Below are 16,234 nucleotides of genomic sequence, written 5' to 3' on the forward strand. Positions count from 1 at the left end.
TTCGAATGTTTCTCGTACGATGAAAGAACCTTGGATTCGAAAGCCATTATTTGCATGTAAAATATAGTAAATATAAATGACAATGGGCACTACGGAACGCTTTCATTAACCTCCGAAGTGCCTAGTCACTTTCGGATAGTTTATACTAAACCTTTGATTATAGCTTGTCCATTTACACTCGTGTTTCAATATGCAAATTACTTTCAGAGTGTTTGTGTGTTTATTTGGATTGACGTGCGTGATTGCCACGTCGTACAACACCTACTTGGATTACCTCGATGATGACAAAACCGTAGACGCCAATCGTGATTTTACTTACCTCAAAATGGAGGGCAAGAACATTGACAGGGTTCTTAGTGGTAACGAGAAAACTGGCGGAGAATGCCAGAAATCAGTAAACGAAAAGCTGGCGGCGCTTACTTTGAACGATGAACCAGTAGAACCAACATTTGGAGGTTAGTAAACCCATAAAGGATTACTTCGTCAGTACAAAGGATAGTTTAAGCTCCACCCGCCTCATGAACGAGTTCAGGGGCATGATAGGTTCAAAAGTCAACTAATTCTAGGTTATAATATGAGATTATGATTACTTCAGATTATCTACTTTGTTTCTCTATATGGAAAAATACCACGATGATATTGAGCTACGAAAAGGAACCTTTCACCCGATTCTATTGCCTTTATGGTTTAAAAGTGTTTACCATGGCGTGGGTTATACTGTGTCAAACTTATTACTACTTAGGAACCAAAGGATATGGTAAGATTGGAACACGCGGTTCGAGTTGAGATAACCCGTTAAGTACTTTTCTTGAAAATAGCCGCGAACTTGAGGGATATGTTGGCTTACTCAGGGACATGGCACGCCCAAGTTATTTTGCGAGGGGATCACGCTGTTGACACCTTTCTAGTCATAAGGTAGGTACTTGAAAGGTTCCGAAAGTCGCCTGCCTCGAGTAAAATGCTAGCACTGGCGAATTTTGAAACAATTAAAAGCCAGATTAGCTACAAGATGGCCACCCGCTGAGCCTCTATTGAACCTATCCTAACCGATCCCAAAAGTAAACATACCAAAGCCAGAACTAAGCCAATCAAAAGAGCCACCATAATTAAAACAGCCTAACAATGAGGGGGCCCGTGATTTGGTAAATTTTCCCGGGGCCCACAAAATCTCTCGACGGCCCTGAGCCTAACCTAAACTGACCTGACACACCAGTGAGAAATGAGGTAAGATGGAGTGGCAATGATGGTGGGCGATGTGCGGCACCGAAACTCTCCCAGTGTACCTCGCGCAAGCCCCTAACCTTCGGTAGGCGATAGTTGAGTGCTGCCGCGTCGCACCTTTGTATTGGTATGAGGTCTAGCATCCATTTTTAAGACAGAGGGGGCATCCTTTACGATTACGTACTGTACGACCCTACCTAACCGCTGAGGATGCTGGGAGGACTTCGGTGCCGTAGGTGGGGGTACAGAGGCAACGTTAGACGTATGGGCGTTACCACTCCATCTCTCTCTCCTTCAACTTTCAAGGACACACCATGAAAAATATGGGGGGGGGGTCAGGTTGCCTTCTCATCTCCGCCAGGTTTACCAAGGGGTGAGCCTCAAGCTACTTGCGGAACCCTTTAAGACACTGAGGATCCCTTGACATCAAGCCATTAACTTATTTATCACTTCCTCTAGCGGTTTTCTTTTGACTTTCCATTATATTAAAAGCGAAGCTTCAAGATCATTATGGAATATCGGATACTTGTACCTTCGTCGGTATTTAAGGTATTTACTTAATGCATAAATAACGTAACAACGATAAATATGACACTCAAACGATAAAATTTAAGGCGTGTTTCCGAATACAGTATGATTTCCCTCAACCTAACTTGTTAAACTATTTTCTTTCCAATAAAAACTAGCTTTCGTGGAAGTGTCATACTTATTTTTTCAATGTTACCTTTAATAAGGTTATTATTATTTAAGCCTCCCATAAGTCAAATGTTACCAATCCATAGATTAACCCCGTTATATTACATGACCGTATTCTTCTACGCATGCGTCTTCCCTTACCTCGGAGACGGTCCTTATTGGAGGACAATTACGAAAAACGTCGCCAATTGTGACCAATATTGGTGGTACAATTTATTGTACATTAATAATTTTCAACCTGATTCTTCCCAAACAATTGTACGTTAATTTTATTATAATTTAAGTTAGGCCTAACTTAAACCAGAACCCATTTGAAAGCTGAGAACGTTTTGTTCAGTGTCTGCGACCTAGCTGGTATTTAAGTCTTGAAATGCAGTTCGTAATCATCGCTCCAATATTTTTGATGTTCCTTAAATGGTAATTAATGTCAAGAATATTCTTCGTAATCAATTTTAAAAGTAATTAAGGATTAATTTCAGCAAAAGAAGGTATATCGGTTTAGCCTTGATAACTACTCTCTTAATTATTTGCTGGATTACCACGGCGGTAATTAGCTACCAAAATGATTTGAATATCAGCATGTACGGTTTGAAGGAACCATTCAACTCGACTCTTTCTCAAGAACGGTAGGTAATTAATTGAGTAATTATCATGATTACCGATATAATTTGAATATACGTTTACAGAGAAGATGAAGTGTTCAATCAAGTTTTAATTCGACCATACACCAGAATTGGTGCCTTTCTAATTGGAACAGTGCTTGGGTTTTTCGTTACCAGGTTAAAGGGCGCCAAAGGGTTTCTACCAATGGTAAGGACGCTTATTTACTCCTGATTGAAGCCTGGTGGCAACTACGTAAAATCTCTTTTGTAATTCATTGACAGTGGATGGCCTTGACCGTTTGGACATTGGTTATGATAATCAACCTGGCAATTATTTACGGACTCTTCGATACGGAATTGGGGGCCGTGTCTAAAGCATTCTATAATAGTTTCTCGCATACAGTATGGTCCATTACTGTTGCTTGGATCATCTTAGCGTGTGTAACTGAACATGGTGGTACGTTGGCCTCAAAAACTACAAAATCCTTTGAAACTGAAGCTTGAAATTATACTCAGGGCCAGTTAACTACATCCTTTCGTGGCCAATATGGATCCCAATGGCTCGACTTACTTACGGGGCGTTCCTGGGTCATACTATGGTCCTGGAGTTGTTCTACGGCTACATGAGGGTCCCTACTTATTTCACTAATACCACCATGGTAATTTAATAATTTTTCACTTATTTTAAGTGGAGAATGAAGTCGTTACATTTCACTACTTATTTTTATGTAAATCAACAGACGTTTCACTTTTTGGGATATTTCTCTTTGTCTTACGGATTTGCCTTTCTATTGCATATTCTTGTGGAAATGCCTTTTTCGAAAATTCAAAAACTAATTTTTACCGAAATTAACACCGATTAAAATTATTTATTTTATTGTCGTACTTATTTATATTTATTACATTACTTATGTTAGTACTCCCCCCTTCTCAGATTGGCGGTAGCGTTAGAAGTCACGTGACGTAGCTCGAGACTGGGTTGAGGATAGAGCCCGCACGCGCCATTTTTTTCCCGCCAAAATCAAGAGAGCTAAAAACACCCCCTTCTGTGGGAGGCAAAAAACCCCAAATTTTGGGAAAGTTTTTTACGATAGCGGCGAGCGTTGTGGCTGACAGAAAACAATATCGTTTCAGACAGTACTCGAGACGATCGGAAGGACACGCGGTTATTCTCAAGGCCGCGTTTTAACCCTAACTAACCATAATTTAAGTTTTATTAACAACGTTTGTGTTGTCGTACTCCAGCTCTCTTTAACTGTAAAATGGTAAGAATTTAAATTCAATTTATTTTAACGAAAGATTGAACTCTATTATCTAAATTGCGTAAGGACCAAGGCTTGGCAAAGATCAAAGGCGGCTTGTACCTCGTAGTTTAACGCGTTATTAAGTTGAATTTAGTTAATTGTAATTAGTTAAATTAATATTTCAGTAACCCTAAATGTAAGTTGGATAGATTTTTACGGTGCATTTGTTTTTAAACAAAGGCGTAACTTTGTCCCGTTTGCTTTTCGCGGGGTTCAAAATTCATACAGTATCGATATCTTGGGTCAGGTCAAAGTTTAAATGGCCGCTGTTGGAAATTCTATTGATTTTAGCGATAAAGTTAAGCCTATCTGTTGAGAAATAGGCGATTGAAATTTGACATTTTTAATCTTGTCGTATTTATTAGGCCTAAACCTTAAGCAGCCTATAACAAACGGAATGAAACAATACGCATTGTTCGTGATAATTCTAAAAGGTATTTTAGTTTCCCGTTGATATCTTTTTTTAAAAAAAAGGTCGGAAATTAGAGTGATGCATTTTTGGAGCATGTGCCAAAAAATCCCAGGGCGACCGTGGTTTAGGGCCGTTTTTTAAAAGAACTCCAGTTAATTTAAAAATAGATTGAGTACCCTACTGCGGCTTTTGTCGGTTCGTAGCTAGATTAGCTCGGTTTTAATTGCCCAAAATCGCAACTTCAAACTGGTTGCTTTAGAAATGTGTACGGGTTCATTTTCAACATTTTCGAGACAAATAACCCCGGAATCGTTAAGCCTTTGCTTATGCAAGAAATAAGTTTCGTCCGTTACTCCGTTTTTGAATTGAATTTTCAGTGCGCTTTTACTAAAAAGGATAATTTTCTCGTTTAACATTTGTAATTATGACTTCAGAAATGGTAAGCTTAGGTTTCATTTAAATCTTGATTAATTAAATTGAGTTCTTAATGTTTTTATACATTGCATATTTTTATTTGATTAAGTTTGTTAAAGAATAATATCGTGTCGTGTTTTTGAAAAGGCCCTAAGCCTTGGACTACATTTTTTGAAATGGTTTTCGTAATTTAGGCTTAGTTTAGTACTACTATTTAATAATCTAATTATTTAAAATTCATTATAACTTAACGACTTCAAATAAATAGGCTTTACTACTAAGCCTTTCGTTTTTAAATAAATAATTGTCAATTAACTTAATTCTTTTAATTTGATTCAGTCTTCCACACCGAGTTCCGATTGTTCCCCATCATCTTCCCCCCTGGCAGCAAATGCCCCCAAATTCGGGACCCCTGTACCCAATAGGATATTTGTTGGGGGCATTGCACCCAATGTAAGATATACAACCTCGTATAATGACGTCATATTTACTATAGAGCTATCTCAGACGGCTTGGTGTGACGTCACCCATGCTATTTGCTCATAGAACCAAAGCGGTACCAAACATGGCCGCAGACTGCCAAAGCTAAGCCCGTGACGTTTTACCTAGGCACTAACGTCGCAACTGAGATATCTCTATATAGTTTTCACTAAAGGGCTAGCAAAGATTCGTCCCATCTGCGCAGCGTTGACAGGCCCTATAGTTAGTTAGTCCAGTTCTGATTCAAACTGAACTGAACTGAACTACTGGCATTTTTCTCTTACAACACTGAGAATTCCCCTTTAGCGAAAACTATGTAAATGACGTCACAGACTTTGTAAATAAACGCGAGGGAAAGTGAATTTAAACGGTATTTATACTCGTTAATGCAGACGACGGAAGCTGAATTGCACGCTTTGTTCTCTAGCTTTGGTAATGTCAAAGCCACAAAGATAATTTCCGATCGTGCCGGGGTTTCTAAAGGGTGAGTATCACTTTAAAGTCGATTTTCTTCTATTTAGCGTTACCTTTCCTTTAATTGAATTAAACAAAGAATTTAGAAGAACAAAAAAATAAAATCTTTTAATCGTTGTTGCTTGCCAAGTTTTCGCGCGATTCTTCTAGAACTAGAATTTCCCCTAACTGTTACATTTTCCGAGGGGCTAATTACTCTAGACCTTACTCGTAATTATTACATAATCGTGGCATTAATCTGAACGCGATTAATTTGACAAAAAGGGTTAAGCACCTCGGAAATAATTAATTGTTACGGATGGTATCGGCGTAATATTGGTGACGGTTTTTCGGTAATCTAACATTACCTAATAGGTGTACCGGAAAGTTGTCAATTGTGATTAGCCCCTCGTTGTTTGAGTGCTACCAGGGATAGATTTAATTTTAGAAGTAGGAATGGAGAACGGTTAGTATTTACTTCAGTCCGACTCGTAGAGCACCCAGTATAGAGCCCCTCCCTCCAACACGTAACGAAAAGTTTAAATTATCTTATTGGCTCACTTAAACTACGTTTTGATGAAGTTGCTGACGGGACAGTGGCGAAAATTACGTAATTCCTCTTGACCTCTGTCGCTATGGCCCGCCTCCTCTTCTTTTATACCCCCCCCGTCCCGTCACGGTCCCGTCCCGTCCCGGGGAAGGGGGTGCGGGACTTTGACGCGCGCCCACATTACTCTGTTCGCCATTCCTACTTCTAAAATTACATCTAACCCTGGTAGGATGCGGAGATTTTCACTAACAGACAATTAAAATATTTGCATATTTATTTATTTTTGTACAAATTTAATAGTTCCTTCACTCGCGATAGTTTGTCTAGGTTCTTAATACATGTTCTAATGTCTATGCATAGAAAAGTTTTGAATCAAAATCGTTCCAAGAACACCCCACCCCACCCCACTCCACCCCACTCCCAATTCCTTAATTTCTATCAGAGCCTTTAGAAACACCCTGTATAAACTAGTAGCACCCCGTGTTATTTGTCCATAGGCCTTAATACAGTCGAGACTGGGATACTGCCATTAATCTACATAAGAAAGCCGGCGGCAATCATTTTCGTTAAATTTGATAATTAATTAACTTTTGTGGTTTTTTGGGGGGATTAGTTATATTATTTTAAAGGGCACGTTTTTCAGACATTTTGCTGATTATTTTCAGTAGATATGGGTTCGTAACTTTCGAGACTGAGGAGGAAGCCAGGAGGATCCAAAAAGAGGTAAATTACGCAAATTAGTTCAATTTTACCATAGACCTTGCGTACCTGTCTGCATAGTGAAACATTCGGGAAATAGTCTGCGAATGATAATTTGAAATAAGCCCCCCTGACCAATCGCGTAACGCCCTGCCTTCCTATCAAATCTCGCCCTAAGTATCATTCGGCATAAACTCAAGCGTGCTACTAGGATTTTGTTAAATATTAAAGCGAGGCGCGTGGGGCAAGGAGAATTTATAAGAGGGGAGACTTGTTGGAGTCAGACAAAATGCACTTGTAGTCGTCCCCCCCCTTCCTAAAACGGTACTGTGCCGTTCCCCGGTTACCATGGTTACTTCTTCCCCTCACGGCAAGGTAGCGTGCAGTCTCGCGCATTATTTCATGCAAAGAGGAGAGAAGAGAGGGAGAGAGAATCGGTATAGGCAGCGGTGATCCATGCGTGGTGAAAACGGGGGTAAATCTACGGTACACCGCGGTGCCTGAGCGCTGCTTTCTCGCGCACAGTTGACGTAGGGGATGACGGAGATAAGACGAGGAGGTTAATCCCCCCTGCGCGAAGGATGCGCGTCCTAAAACTAAACGTACCGAAAATTGTTTTTACTACCCCCCTATTTTCCCATTTTTCGACGGATTTTACAAAGCGCGTTTCCATCTCCCTCTCTCTTTCTCCTCTTTGTTTCAAGCATGGCCGCTGGATCTCTAAAGTGACCTGAAAATGCCCCCCCCCCTTCCACTGTACAAACCGAGCCCTCTCTAGCATAGCATCGAGGGAAGGGATGGGGGCTGTGAATTTGGGAACACTCGAGGCTATTGGTTCTTACGTGATTCCTCATAAACCTATAGGGAGCTAACAGCTGGCTAGGGGGAAGAGATAGTCTGACGTCACGCAGCCCCCCCTCTCTGTTTGGCATTTTTGCGCGTAGAATACTGTTTCCAACCCGCCGTTAGGGGGGGATGAAACTCCCAGTAAGAGATAGAACCGGGTGTGACGTTTCAGGGTCAGAACTGTTAGCTAGGTCCCTATTAAATAAACGTAACTTTTGCATATTTTGCTGTTAGGCCGAGAATCTGACGCTTAAAGACCGGAAGTTAAACATAGCGCCGGCAATTAAGAAGCAACCCTTCGCTAGAGTGTACGGTGACGTCACGGGTGTTACTCGTAAGTAATTAGAAGTATTTAAGTAGTGTTCGTACGGGACCCCGACCCCGAAAACCGGGGATCCCCGACATTTTTCCCCGACCCCGACCCCGACCCCTGTACCTAACATGTAAAATGTAGTCGGGGTTAGATTTTGGTTAGGTTATTTTTAGCAAATTAGTTTTTGTCCCGCGCCAAAAACAATCATCTCATTCGTCTGAAATAAGTGCTCCGCTTCTCCTTTATGAAAAAAAGGGGGCAACTATAACAACAAACAAAATATGATACGAGTCTCTCTGAGACCGAGACTCACTGAGTTATATATTTAGTTGTATATTAATAAAGCTTCTTTCCAAACACCCAGAAATTTAACGATTTTTTTTATCATTTTTCCAAAGTTTTTCAGCATGCGATGTCTTACCCCGACCCCGACCCCGATCCCGACTTGTTTTTTTCGGGGATAACCTGCCCCCGACCCCGACCCCGACCCCGATTAAATTTTTACCCCGTAAGAGTGTCCCGTATGGTTTTAAAGCGAGGGGGGTGGGGTCGTGTTTTCATTGGCAGTTGAAGGAGGAGCAGGGCCAGGGCCAGGGCCAGGTGCGGCAGCCCATGGGAGTATTCTTTACCATAACGGTATTCCTTACACATACCATAATGGAATGGCTTTTTTTACCAATTCCCCGGATAGTGTCTTTCAATACCCTCAACCACAGGTAATTATGACGTTAATTATTGCCTGTATTTAATTATATTAATTAAAAGAATTTAATTATAGGCGGCTACTTACCCTGTTGTCTATCCTCAGACGCTCTATGTACCACAGACGTTCTCTTACCAAGCACCTACTGTAAGTACACGCTCGCTCGCTCGCTCGCTTGTTTGTTTATGGACAATTAATTTTATGGGTGGTAGTCTCAATTTATGACCTATGACCTCGGGAAGCGAAGATAGGTCCGCTTAAAGATATGTTTATTTAAATGTTTGGTTTCGGCTTAATTTTAACGCTGGGACATTAATTTAAAAGATAGATGTCTAGGACTTGGAGGTGTTATTCTAGGGAATGTTTTCTTTCGCCTGGTAGTCTCAGTTTTGACCTATGACCTCGGGGGACAAAGCCGTGCCCAGTTAAAGATATGTTTATTTAAATGTCAAGTCGCTGGTTTTTGGTTTTCGGCTTAATTTTAACGCTGGGACATTAATTTAAAAGATAGATGTCTAGAACTTGGAGGTGTTGCTCTAGAAAGTGTCCCCTTTGACGTAGTAACTTCCGTTTTGACCTATGACCTCGGGCGACATAGATACGACCTTTTTATTTAAATATTGGTCTTATAGAACATTTGGTGTTACGACTATTTCTGATGAGAGTGGGAATTAAATTGCGTGGTGTTTATTTAGGCGGGTGGCGGTGGTCTTCTGGGTGAAGGGGGACACGGTCACTCTTACGTCATGGTCCAACCACCGCCCCCAACTCACCTTTCTTACGTCGTAACCGACAGAAACTTTTGACCAACGCCAACATATCCAGTGTAGCGACTTGGTGATGATAATCACGATTGAGGTTGGATTTTTATGAAAATCAAATTTTCCATCCCTCCCGCACTCTTTTTTTTCTTCTTAATCATGTATTAATGCGCCTTTCGCTATGTCAGACGGTTGAAAAAAAAAACAGTTTGTTTTGCATGGTGTAGTTTAGTAGTTGTCGTCCCCTTGCTCGGAACAAGGAGGATGTATAAGTGGGGGAGACTCGAAACGAGGGATATTCAAAATTATAAACAAGCTTATGAGGCTAGAGCAAAGAGGCTTGGACCATGGATAAAGAATGCGCGTCAGGAAATTTGTTTTCATTCTACAGGATAGGCAACTCCCTATCTCGAACGACAGCTTATTCCGTATATAGTCTGTTACAACATCGGTTGTCAGCACGCGCAAAGCTAAGTCTCTATGTAACGTAGGTTTGTACGTGCTGTCAAGAGACCAAAAACTTCAATATCTTCAGGATTTAAAATATCCGCGAATTTTTTAGCTCGAGTGCACGACTGCACGGACCTCTAGGCCTATGTTTCAAATAAGTGTAGTAGGCTGTAGTCAATTTCACATGTATTTGAAGCTAAGGCCTAGAGGTCCGTGCATTCGAGCGGATATTTTAAATCCTGAAGATCCTGAAGTTTTTGGTCTCTTGACAGACACGTACAGAGCTAAGTTACATAGAGAAATAGCTTCGCGCGTGCTGACAACCGATGTTGTAACAGAGTATATATTGAATAAGCTGTGGTCGGAGATAGGGAGTTGCCTATCCTGTAGAGTGAAAACAAATTTCCTCACGCGCAGCCTTTATCCATGGTTGCACATCCTATAGAGCGTCGAATGTGCACCCTATTGGCGTGAGGGGGGGGGGGAAGCGTTAACCGTGTTAACCGGGTAACGGCGCAACTACAAGTGCATTTTGTCTGACTCAGAGTCTCCCCTTTTGTATACTCTTCTTGCTCGGAACCAATAGGGTTGTAACAGTAACAGGACGCGCTAATCTCGGTTCTGGCGTCTATATTGGTGGTTTTTCGTTGTAACCTTGAATTTAAACCTTCATTATTGTCAGGCAGGTATATGTTACAAATGGTGCAATTCCAAAAGGTTCTTTATTGTAGAATGTAGATTGAGCTAGGCAATGTCGTCATAAGTCTCTATTTACCTATTGGTTCCATGTTTTAAACAAGACTGAAGTTTGGTTTATGCAGTGTTGGCACTAAAGCTATCGTAACACGATTTGAATTTGCTTGTTTTTATTAATTATTATTATTCGTATGATGTTCTTCAAGGGATAGTACCGTTTTAATTTCGATCTTCATTATGTTTTCGTAGTTTTAAATAGTTAAATTTGAGCGTACCGATTGCGGGGTCCTTCTCAAAGATGATAAAAATCGCGATAAATAATAAGCACCTTCGATGTAATAACTGAGAGGGAAATACGTGGGTGGGGGGGGGGGTCACGCGTTGTCTTCCGTCTCGATTTTTGGCGCCTGCGCGGTAGGGCCGTTTTGGATCCTGAAAGTTCGCAGGGACGGCAATGGATTAACCCCCCCCCCGCTTTGCGTGTCCCGATACTGAAGTGGCTTCTTAGAGCAAAGTCTTTATTAATTTAATAGCGGATTTGTTCGACACTATCCCTTTTTAAATAAATATTACATCAAGCGTTACAACTCTTGACGTTTTGTCTTTCAGAGCCCCGCCGTTCCTACCCATTATTTCTACGCGGCCGCGGCGAGTCCACTCGGGGGCGTGTCCCCGTCCGGGAGCGTACCTTCCTCCCCCAGTCCTTGTCCCTCCCCGGGAGAGGCCAATAGCGCCACTGCCTCCACGAGCACCGTTGCCGGTCAAGCGTCCAACGCCGCTGCGGGCGAATTTTACACGTTGTACAACGGGTCTTCGATGCAACCGGGTGGCGTCATATCGGTCATGCCGACTAATTACTTGGGATTCGCCTTAGCCCCGCCCACTGCCACTGCCACTGCCACGTCTGCCATTTCGCCCAATTTTCGCGCGGATCTTCGATTAGGACCACTGACGCCTACTTCACCGGATTATAACTTTGATGGCGACGCGCCCAGAAATAACGAGGTATGTCTGCTTTGTATTGAGTCACCGATAACTTTGATTAGGTACTCGCCGCGAGGTTAGGCTTAATTCTCGTGATTTCGTAAAACACCTTCAGTGAAAAGTCATGGAATATCTGAATACGGTTTGAAAGGTCGGGTCGGGTCGAGTCGTGGAATTTGTAAATACAGGGTTCGTACGGAACCTGGAAAACCTTGATAAGTCAGGGATATGGAAAATAGGGGAAAAAGTCAGGGATATGTCAGGGATTTTGTTTGGTATATCAAACCATTCTTCGTGCAATGCTAAATATGAGCCAGGTGTAATTACGAAGTGGGCTCTGTTAAACGCGTACTTAAAATGGTCAGGGATAACGGCAAAATTTGGTCAGGGATAACAGCTGGAAAAGTCAGGGATTTTCAATGTAAAACTTTCGTACGAACCCTGAAATAGGGTTTGAAATGTCGGCTCGAGTCAAGGAATTTGTAAATATACTGGTCAGGGAAAGGTCATAGAAGCTTAAGATCAGGGCGTATGGTTTAAAGGGTCAGGAAAGGTTATGGAAATTCAAGTGTCTGACTAAATAGCGCGGAAAATTTCAAGGAATTTGTAAAAGTGTCTACTAAAGAAAAATCACGTTAAAGTTTTATGAAATTTGAATAAGCGTCTAAAGCCGCTGACTTATGAAATATCAAAATTGGATTAAAATTCAATGGATAGTCTAGAAATTTGAAAATCTAGGCGCTTATAAGATCAGAGAATTCATTTATTGACACTTGTCAAATAAATTTGTTTTAAAAAATGAAGGGGCTCGGAAAATAACGGCGCTTTGAAAATCAACATTTCCCCCCCCCTTTTAGGTTTTGACTCCCTCTTCGAGTTCGTGTAAATTCGTCTTCAACTCGACTTCGAGTAATTACAATCATCAGCATATATATAGCGAAAGTCCAACGTGTCACCCTCCCGTCGCCAAAGTCTACCAATTCAACTCTGGAGCGCGCAATCGCAATGAGAGCCCTTACCAGTCTCCCGGATACCACTTTGGAGGCTACAACCACGAAACTTACGGCTACAAAAATCAAAATGGCGGCGGCAATAACAATTCAAACGCCGCCGCTTGTAGCAATAGCAATAGCGATAGTCACGAAAATCTCAGCCAGCAATTGACAAATGGCAATAAACAGAACTACAATGGATCTGGTAATAATTGCAATCAAATGGCAACTGGAAGCGATACTTACGGTAGTAGCAAACAAAATGGCGGCGGCGGCGGTGGAGGTGGTCATTCCAAGGGTGGTAATAATGCAAACAACCAGTTGCAAGGGGCGACAAGCGGCGGCGGCGGCGGCGGCGGCAATACGAGCTACGGTGGTGGTAGTAGCGATAAAAATGGCGGCGGCGGTTACAAGGGAAATGGCAATTGCCTTACTGGAAATCGTAAGAATAGCGCCGTAAGTTGCGCCAGTCCACCTTCGAGAAATAATGGCAATTATCACGGAGGATACCGTCACCCGTCAACCCCCAAGAACGACAATAATTACGGCCGAAGAGATCGCAGCAATTCAACTTCCGGTCTCTCCACCCGAAGTAGCGCTTCGGGAGGATATGACGTCGTTTCTACCAGGACCTTCCGCCATTTGCGAGGTCAACAACCTCATCTAGTTGCCAAGTCCGTTAATGGAGTTACTGTCATGGCCCTCCCCGCCCCCTTGATGGTCACTTCCGGTTTGAGCAACTGTTCGTCGCAAGGCGTGCCACCGACTACCATGTTGAATGTATCCGCTAAAGATCATCATTTGATACAAGGCCCCGATTTCATGATTGGTTCCAATTCGACCCCGATGACCCCGCCACAAACACCAGCTACGCCACCCAAGAGGATGACCGTCAACAATGACGCTGACCATTTGATGAGTATTAAGAAGTTAACTCTCTGAGTTTTGTTTGTCACTCACCCGTGCCGTTGTCGCGAACAGTAAGATATTTTTGACATATTTTGGCCTAATTTCGTCCATTTGTCTTCCAAAGTATCGTCGTTTAACCTGGTTAAGTTTTTAGTTACCTAATCGCGATTTTTTTATCGATTTGTGAAATATTATTTTATCGGCAATTTCGATATTTTATTTTCGATAATAGTTACGATGTCGAGGTTTTTTGTTTTTTTTTACTGAATTGTTGTAAAATGTATCCTCATTGTCGTTATGATATTGAGTTTTCTACAGCATTATTCGCGTCGTTATGATATGACGTTTATCGTGATTTATCGCAAAATATCCGCGATAATCTTCAGTTTATCGAGCTTTACATGAACGATAATAGTTAGGATATTGATTTATGAATTATCGTCGGATCATTTTCATATATCGTTATAAGAAGTTAAGTTTACATTTGATAGTCGTAAGGATATCGATATGTTCGTGAATTAAAACCAAATTATCTTTCGAACAAGGAGATATTTGTGAATTATCGAAGAAATTCCTTCGATAATCGTTAGGATATCGCGATTTTCACGACTCTTCGTAGAAATTTTTTCGATAATCGATATCTCTAAAATCGGTTTAAGGAATCGCGATTGGTAATTGACAAAGCTTAACCAAAACCAAACCAAAGAGCGCAAAGACATTTCTTTCGCGCGTCACTTACTTAAATATTATAGACTTCATTGCGCAATCTATATAAAAATGTATATTTGATCTTTTTCTATATCGACTTAAAAACCTTAACTTATAAAAATACTTTTCGATATAAATGCGTGTAATTATATGTTAATTGTAATTAGCTTTTTGTTAAAAATGTTTAGCGGTCGTGTATGTTCCCCTTCTTTATTCGTTTACGCTTAATTTAAATAAAAATAATTTAATAGTATTTAATTAGAAAATTAATGAATTTTTGTATCGCTTGATTAAATGAAATTTACAGTTTTTAGAACAACGTACGAACTTAACACGTTTTTACGCGCGAAATTCGAAATAACATGTTTTTAAAGTTAATTTTCGTCTCTTTGTATTTAGGTTTTTTGTTTACCATTTTGTATGTAATTTTTTTTCAATTGGTTTTCTATCGAATATTGCAATAAAATGAATACATTCTTAACAACATCGGATTTAATTTTAATCGAGTTTTGTTTTAAATATTACTAGTACAATCCTATCAGATGTAGGACCGTGTAATTGCTAGCGTTTTGTCGTGAAGTGGCATTTTTATTTTATCGATTCTTCTACAAATTATTACACTTTCTTCATAGTGAAACATTCGGGAAATACCTCCTAATGTTTTTAAAATTGAAATTAAGCGTGGTTTTCAATTAACCGTGAAAAAACTCTCTTGTGGCTTTCACTTAGCGTAGTCATGGCGTAATAATGGAACCAAGGCTTAAAGGCCGACTTCCAACGAACAGTGTTCTAGCGAACTGAAAACCGAGCATCGAGACTAACAATGAAGCGACCGTGCCGATTTTCGAAGCCCCACTAGGGCAAAAGTTGGAAGGGTTCTAGCTAACTGAAAGCCGTGCAATCAGTTGTTCTAGCGAACTGAAGATACGCGATAGAATCCTTTTAAATTTTTTTCCTCCCGGATTTTTGCTTTAGTTGGCTAGAACCCTTTTCGTTGGAAGTCGGCCTTTAATAGTCAAACTGAGCATTGTACCAATTGCGTCCCATTTATTGTCTTTCTTATTTTGGTCTTTGTAATCTTTGTGTCTCGTATCATAAAGATATGGATAGTTCCGAACTTTAGCAGCATTGAACCTCGGCATTCTCAGGGATTTGTACTAACAACTAACTCGATTAGGAACTAAATAAATAAAAACATTACGGACCGCGATCTTCCTCTTCCGAACACGCGTGGTCGAAAATAATAATAATAAAAGGCTTTTTATCGGAGTAATGATTAAGACAGGTCTTATTTACAGTGATGTCCGGTCCGTTTTAAATTAAGGCAAATAAAATACTATTACAGTTACTGTAGTAGAGTATTGTAGCGAGAAATTTGTATCTTCGCCACGTGAGCACGCGACGTAGCGAAAACCCAATGTGGACAGTAGCGTGATCTTTCAAACAAGCTAGCAAAGCGATCAGATGCGAACTCGCAAAATGTGCCAGTCTGAACAGGCCTTAAGGCTCTGACGAAAAGGAAGGGAGCGGGAGACGTTCCTCCAAAGACCTAATGATGGACGCTTAAAGAGGATGATTCACTTATGGTGTGACTGAGATTAACCACGCAGTTTGCTCAAATTCTTAAATTAACGAATTATGACATACAGCCACTTTCTCAAATATTAGACGTTATATTGAAAGGTTTTAATTTAAATCCGCAAGATAAATTCAATTGATCCTTTTCTACTTATAACATCATCTACGTTTCGGCCTGCTCTTAGAAAAAAATTCCAACTGATTCAAATTATACTGGAAACTCTCAGTCTCTCTATTTGCCTTTGAAAACAAATTTAGCATAAATTGAAAGACTTCCTCCTTAGCGTTTAAATTTCCATAATTTAGCATAAATTTAATTTTCCAGAATTCGGACCCCACAAGTTGTTTTTATATTCTGACCCCACGCGCGTAATATTTTAATCTATTTTTCAATTAAAACCGTAATTTAAGATCATTGTTTATTTAAGATATTTAAAGATAATTCTTCTTTAAGAATGGTAAG

General features: G+C 40.6%; 3 protein-coding genes across 5 annotated transcripts; all 3 read left to right on the forward strand.

The window, feature by feature from the left end:
* The first annotated feature begins 190 nt into the window (after positions 1-190).
* On the forward strand, positions 191-1,789 carry LOC149623129 (nose resistant to fluoxetine protein 6-like). Its single transcript, XM_089853264.1, has 4 exons — positions 191-455; positions 596-757; positions 819-915; positions 1,681-1,789. The coding sequence occupies exons 1-4, from the start codon at positions 191-193 to the stop codon at positions 1,787-1,789; spliced, it is 633 nt and encodes a 210-aa protein (XP_089709390.1).
* A 78-nt stretch (positions 1,790-1,867) lies between these two features.
* LOC149623130 (O-acyltransferase like protein-like) lies at positions 1,868-3,555 on the forward strand. Its single transcript, XM_089852816.1, has 7 exons — positions 1,868-2,175; positions 2,255-2,334; positions 2,397-2,543; positions 2,604-2,727; positions 2,802-2,976; positions 3,036-3,178; positions 3,454-3,555. The coding sequence occupies exons 1-7, from the start codon at positions 1,939-1,941 to the stop codon at positions 3,484-3,486; spliced, it is 939 nt and encodes a 312-aa protein (XP_089708942.1). The 5' UTR covers positions 1,868-1,938; the 3' UTR covers positions 3,487-3,555.
* A 104-nt stretch (positions 3,556-3,659) lies between these two features.
* Positions 3,660-14,679, forward strand: LOC149623131 (uncharacterized). 3 transcript variants are annotated; one of them, XM_089852793.1, is made up of 9 exons: positions 3,660-3,784; positions 4,989-5,102; positions 5,522-5,613; positions 6,798-6,855; positions 7,912-8,011; positions 8,558-8,706; positions 8,769-8,840; positions 11,210-11,605; positions 12,442-14,679. In XM_089852793.1, exons 1-9 carry the CDS (start codon positions 3,782-3,784, stop codon positions 13,516-13,518), a joined length of 2,061 nt encoding a protein of 686 aa, XP_089708919.1. In that variant the 5' UTR covers positions 3,660-3,781; the 3' UTR covers positions 13,519-14,679. The 3 variants fall into 3 exon arrangements, with proteins under 3 accessions (XP_089708919.1, XP_089708918.1, XP_089708917.1); XM_089852792.1 differs by lacking the exon at positions 3,660-3,784 and adding an exon at positions 4,146-4,674 and having other exon boundaries at positions 6,801-6,855; XM_089852791.1 differs by lacking the exon at positions 3,660-3,784 and adding an exon at positions 4,645-4,674.
* Positions 14,680-16,234: the final 1,555 nt, after the last annotated feature.

Source organism: Phalangium opilio, unplaced genomic scaffold (assembly GCF_054372755.1).
Source record: "Phalangium opilio isolate 3A_F unplaced genomic scaffold, DU_Popi_V2 ptg000113l_1, whole genome shotgun sequence".
Classification (NCBI taxonomy): Eukaryota; Metazoa; Arthropoda; class Arachnida; order Opiliones; family Phalangiidae; genus Phalangium; species Phalangium opilio.

Excerpts from the sequence above, each read along its gene's own strand:
- LOC149623131 (XM_089852791.1), top strand. Across the intron at positions 5,103-5,521 it reads TTGGGGGCATTGCACCCAAT|ACGACGGAAGCTGAATTGCA; the intron begins GTAAGATATACA and ends TCGTTAATGCAG. Across the intron at positions 8,841-11,209 it reads TCTCTTACCAAGCACCTACT|AGCCCCGCCGTTCCTACCCA; the intron begins GTAAGTACACGC and ends TTTGTCTTTCAG.
- LOC149623130 (XM_089852816.1), top strand. The coding sequence starts at position 1,939 with ATGTTACCTTTAATAAGGTTATTATTATTTAAGCCTCCCATAAGTCAA. Across the intron at positions 2,544-2,603 it reads TCGACTCTTTCTCAAGAACG|AGAAGATGAAGTGTTCAATC; the intron begins GTAGGTAATTAA and ends ATACGTTTACAG. Across the intron at positions 2,977-3,035 it reads GTGTGTAACTGAACATGGTG|GGCCAGTTAACTACATCCTT; the intron begins GTACGTTGGCCT and ends AATTATACTCAG.
- LOC149623129 (XM_089853264.1), top strand. The coding sequence starts at position 191 with ATGCAAATTACTTTCAGAGTGTTTGTGTGTTTATTTGGATTGACGTGC. Across the intron at positions 456-595 it reads AGTAGAACCAACATTTGGAG|ATTATCTACTTTGTTTCTCT; the intron begins GTTAGTAAACCC and ends TGATTACTTCAG. Across the intron at positions 916-1,680 it reads GACACCTTTCTAGTCATAAG|CGGTTTTCTTTTGACTTTCC; the intron begins GTAGGTACTTGA and ends CACTTCCTCTAG.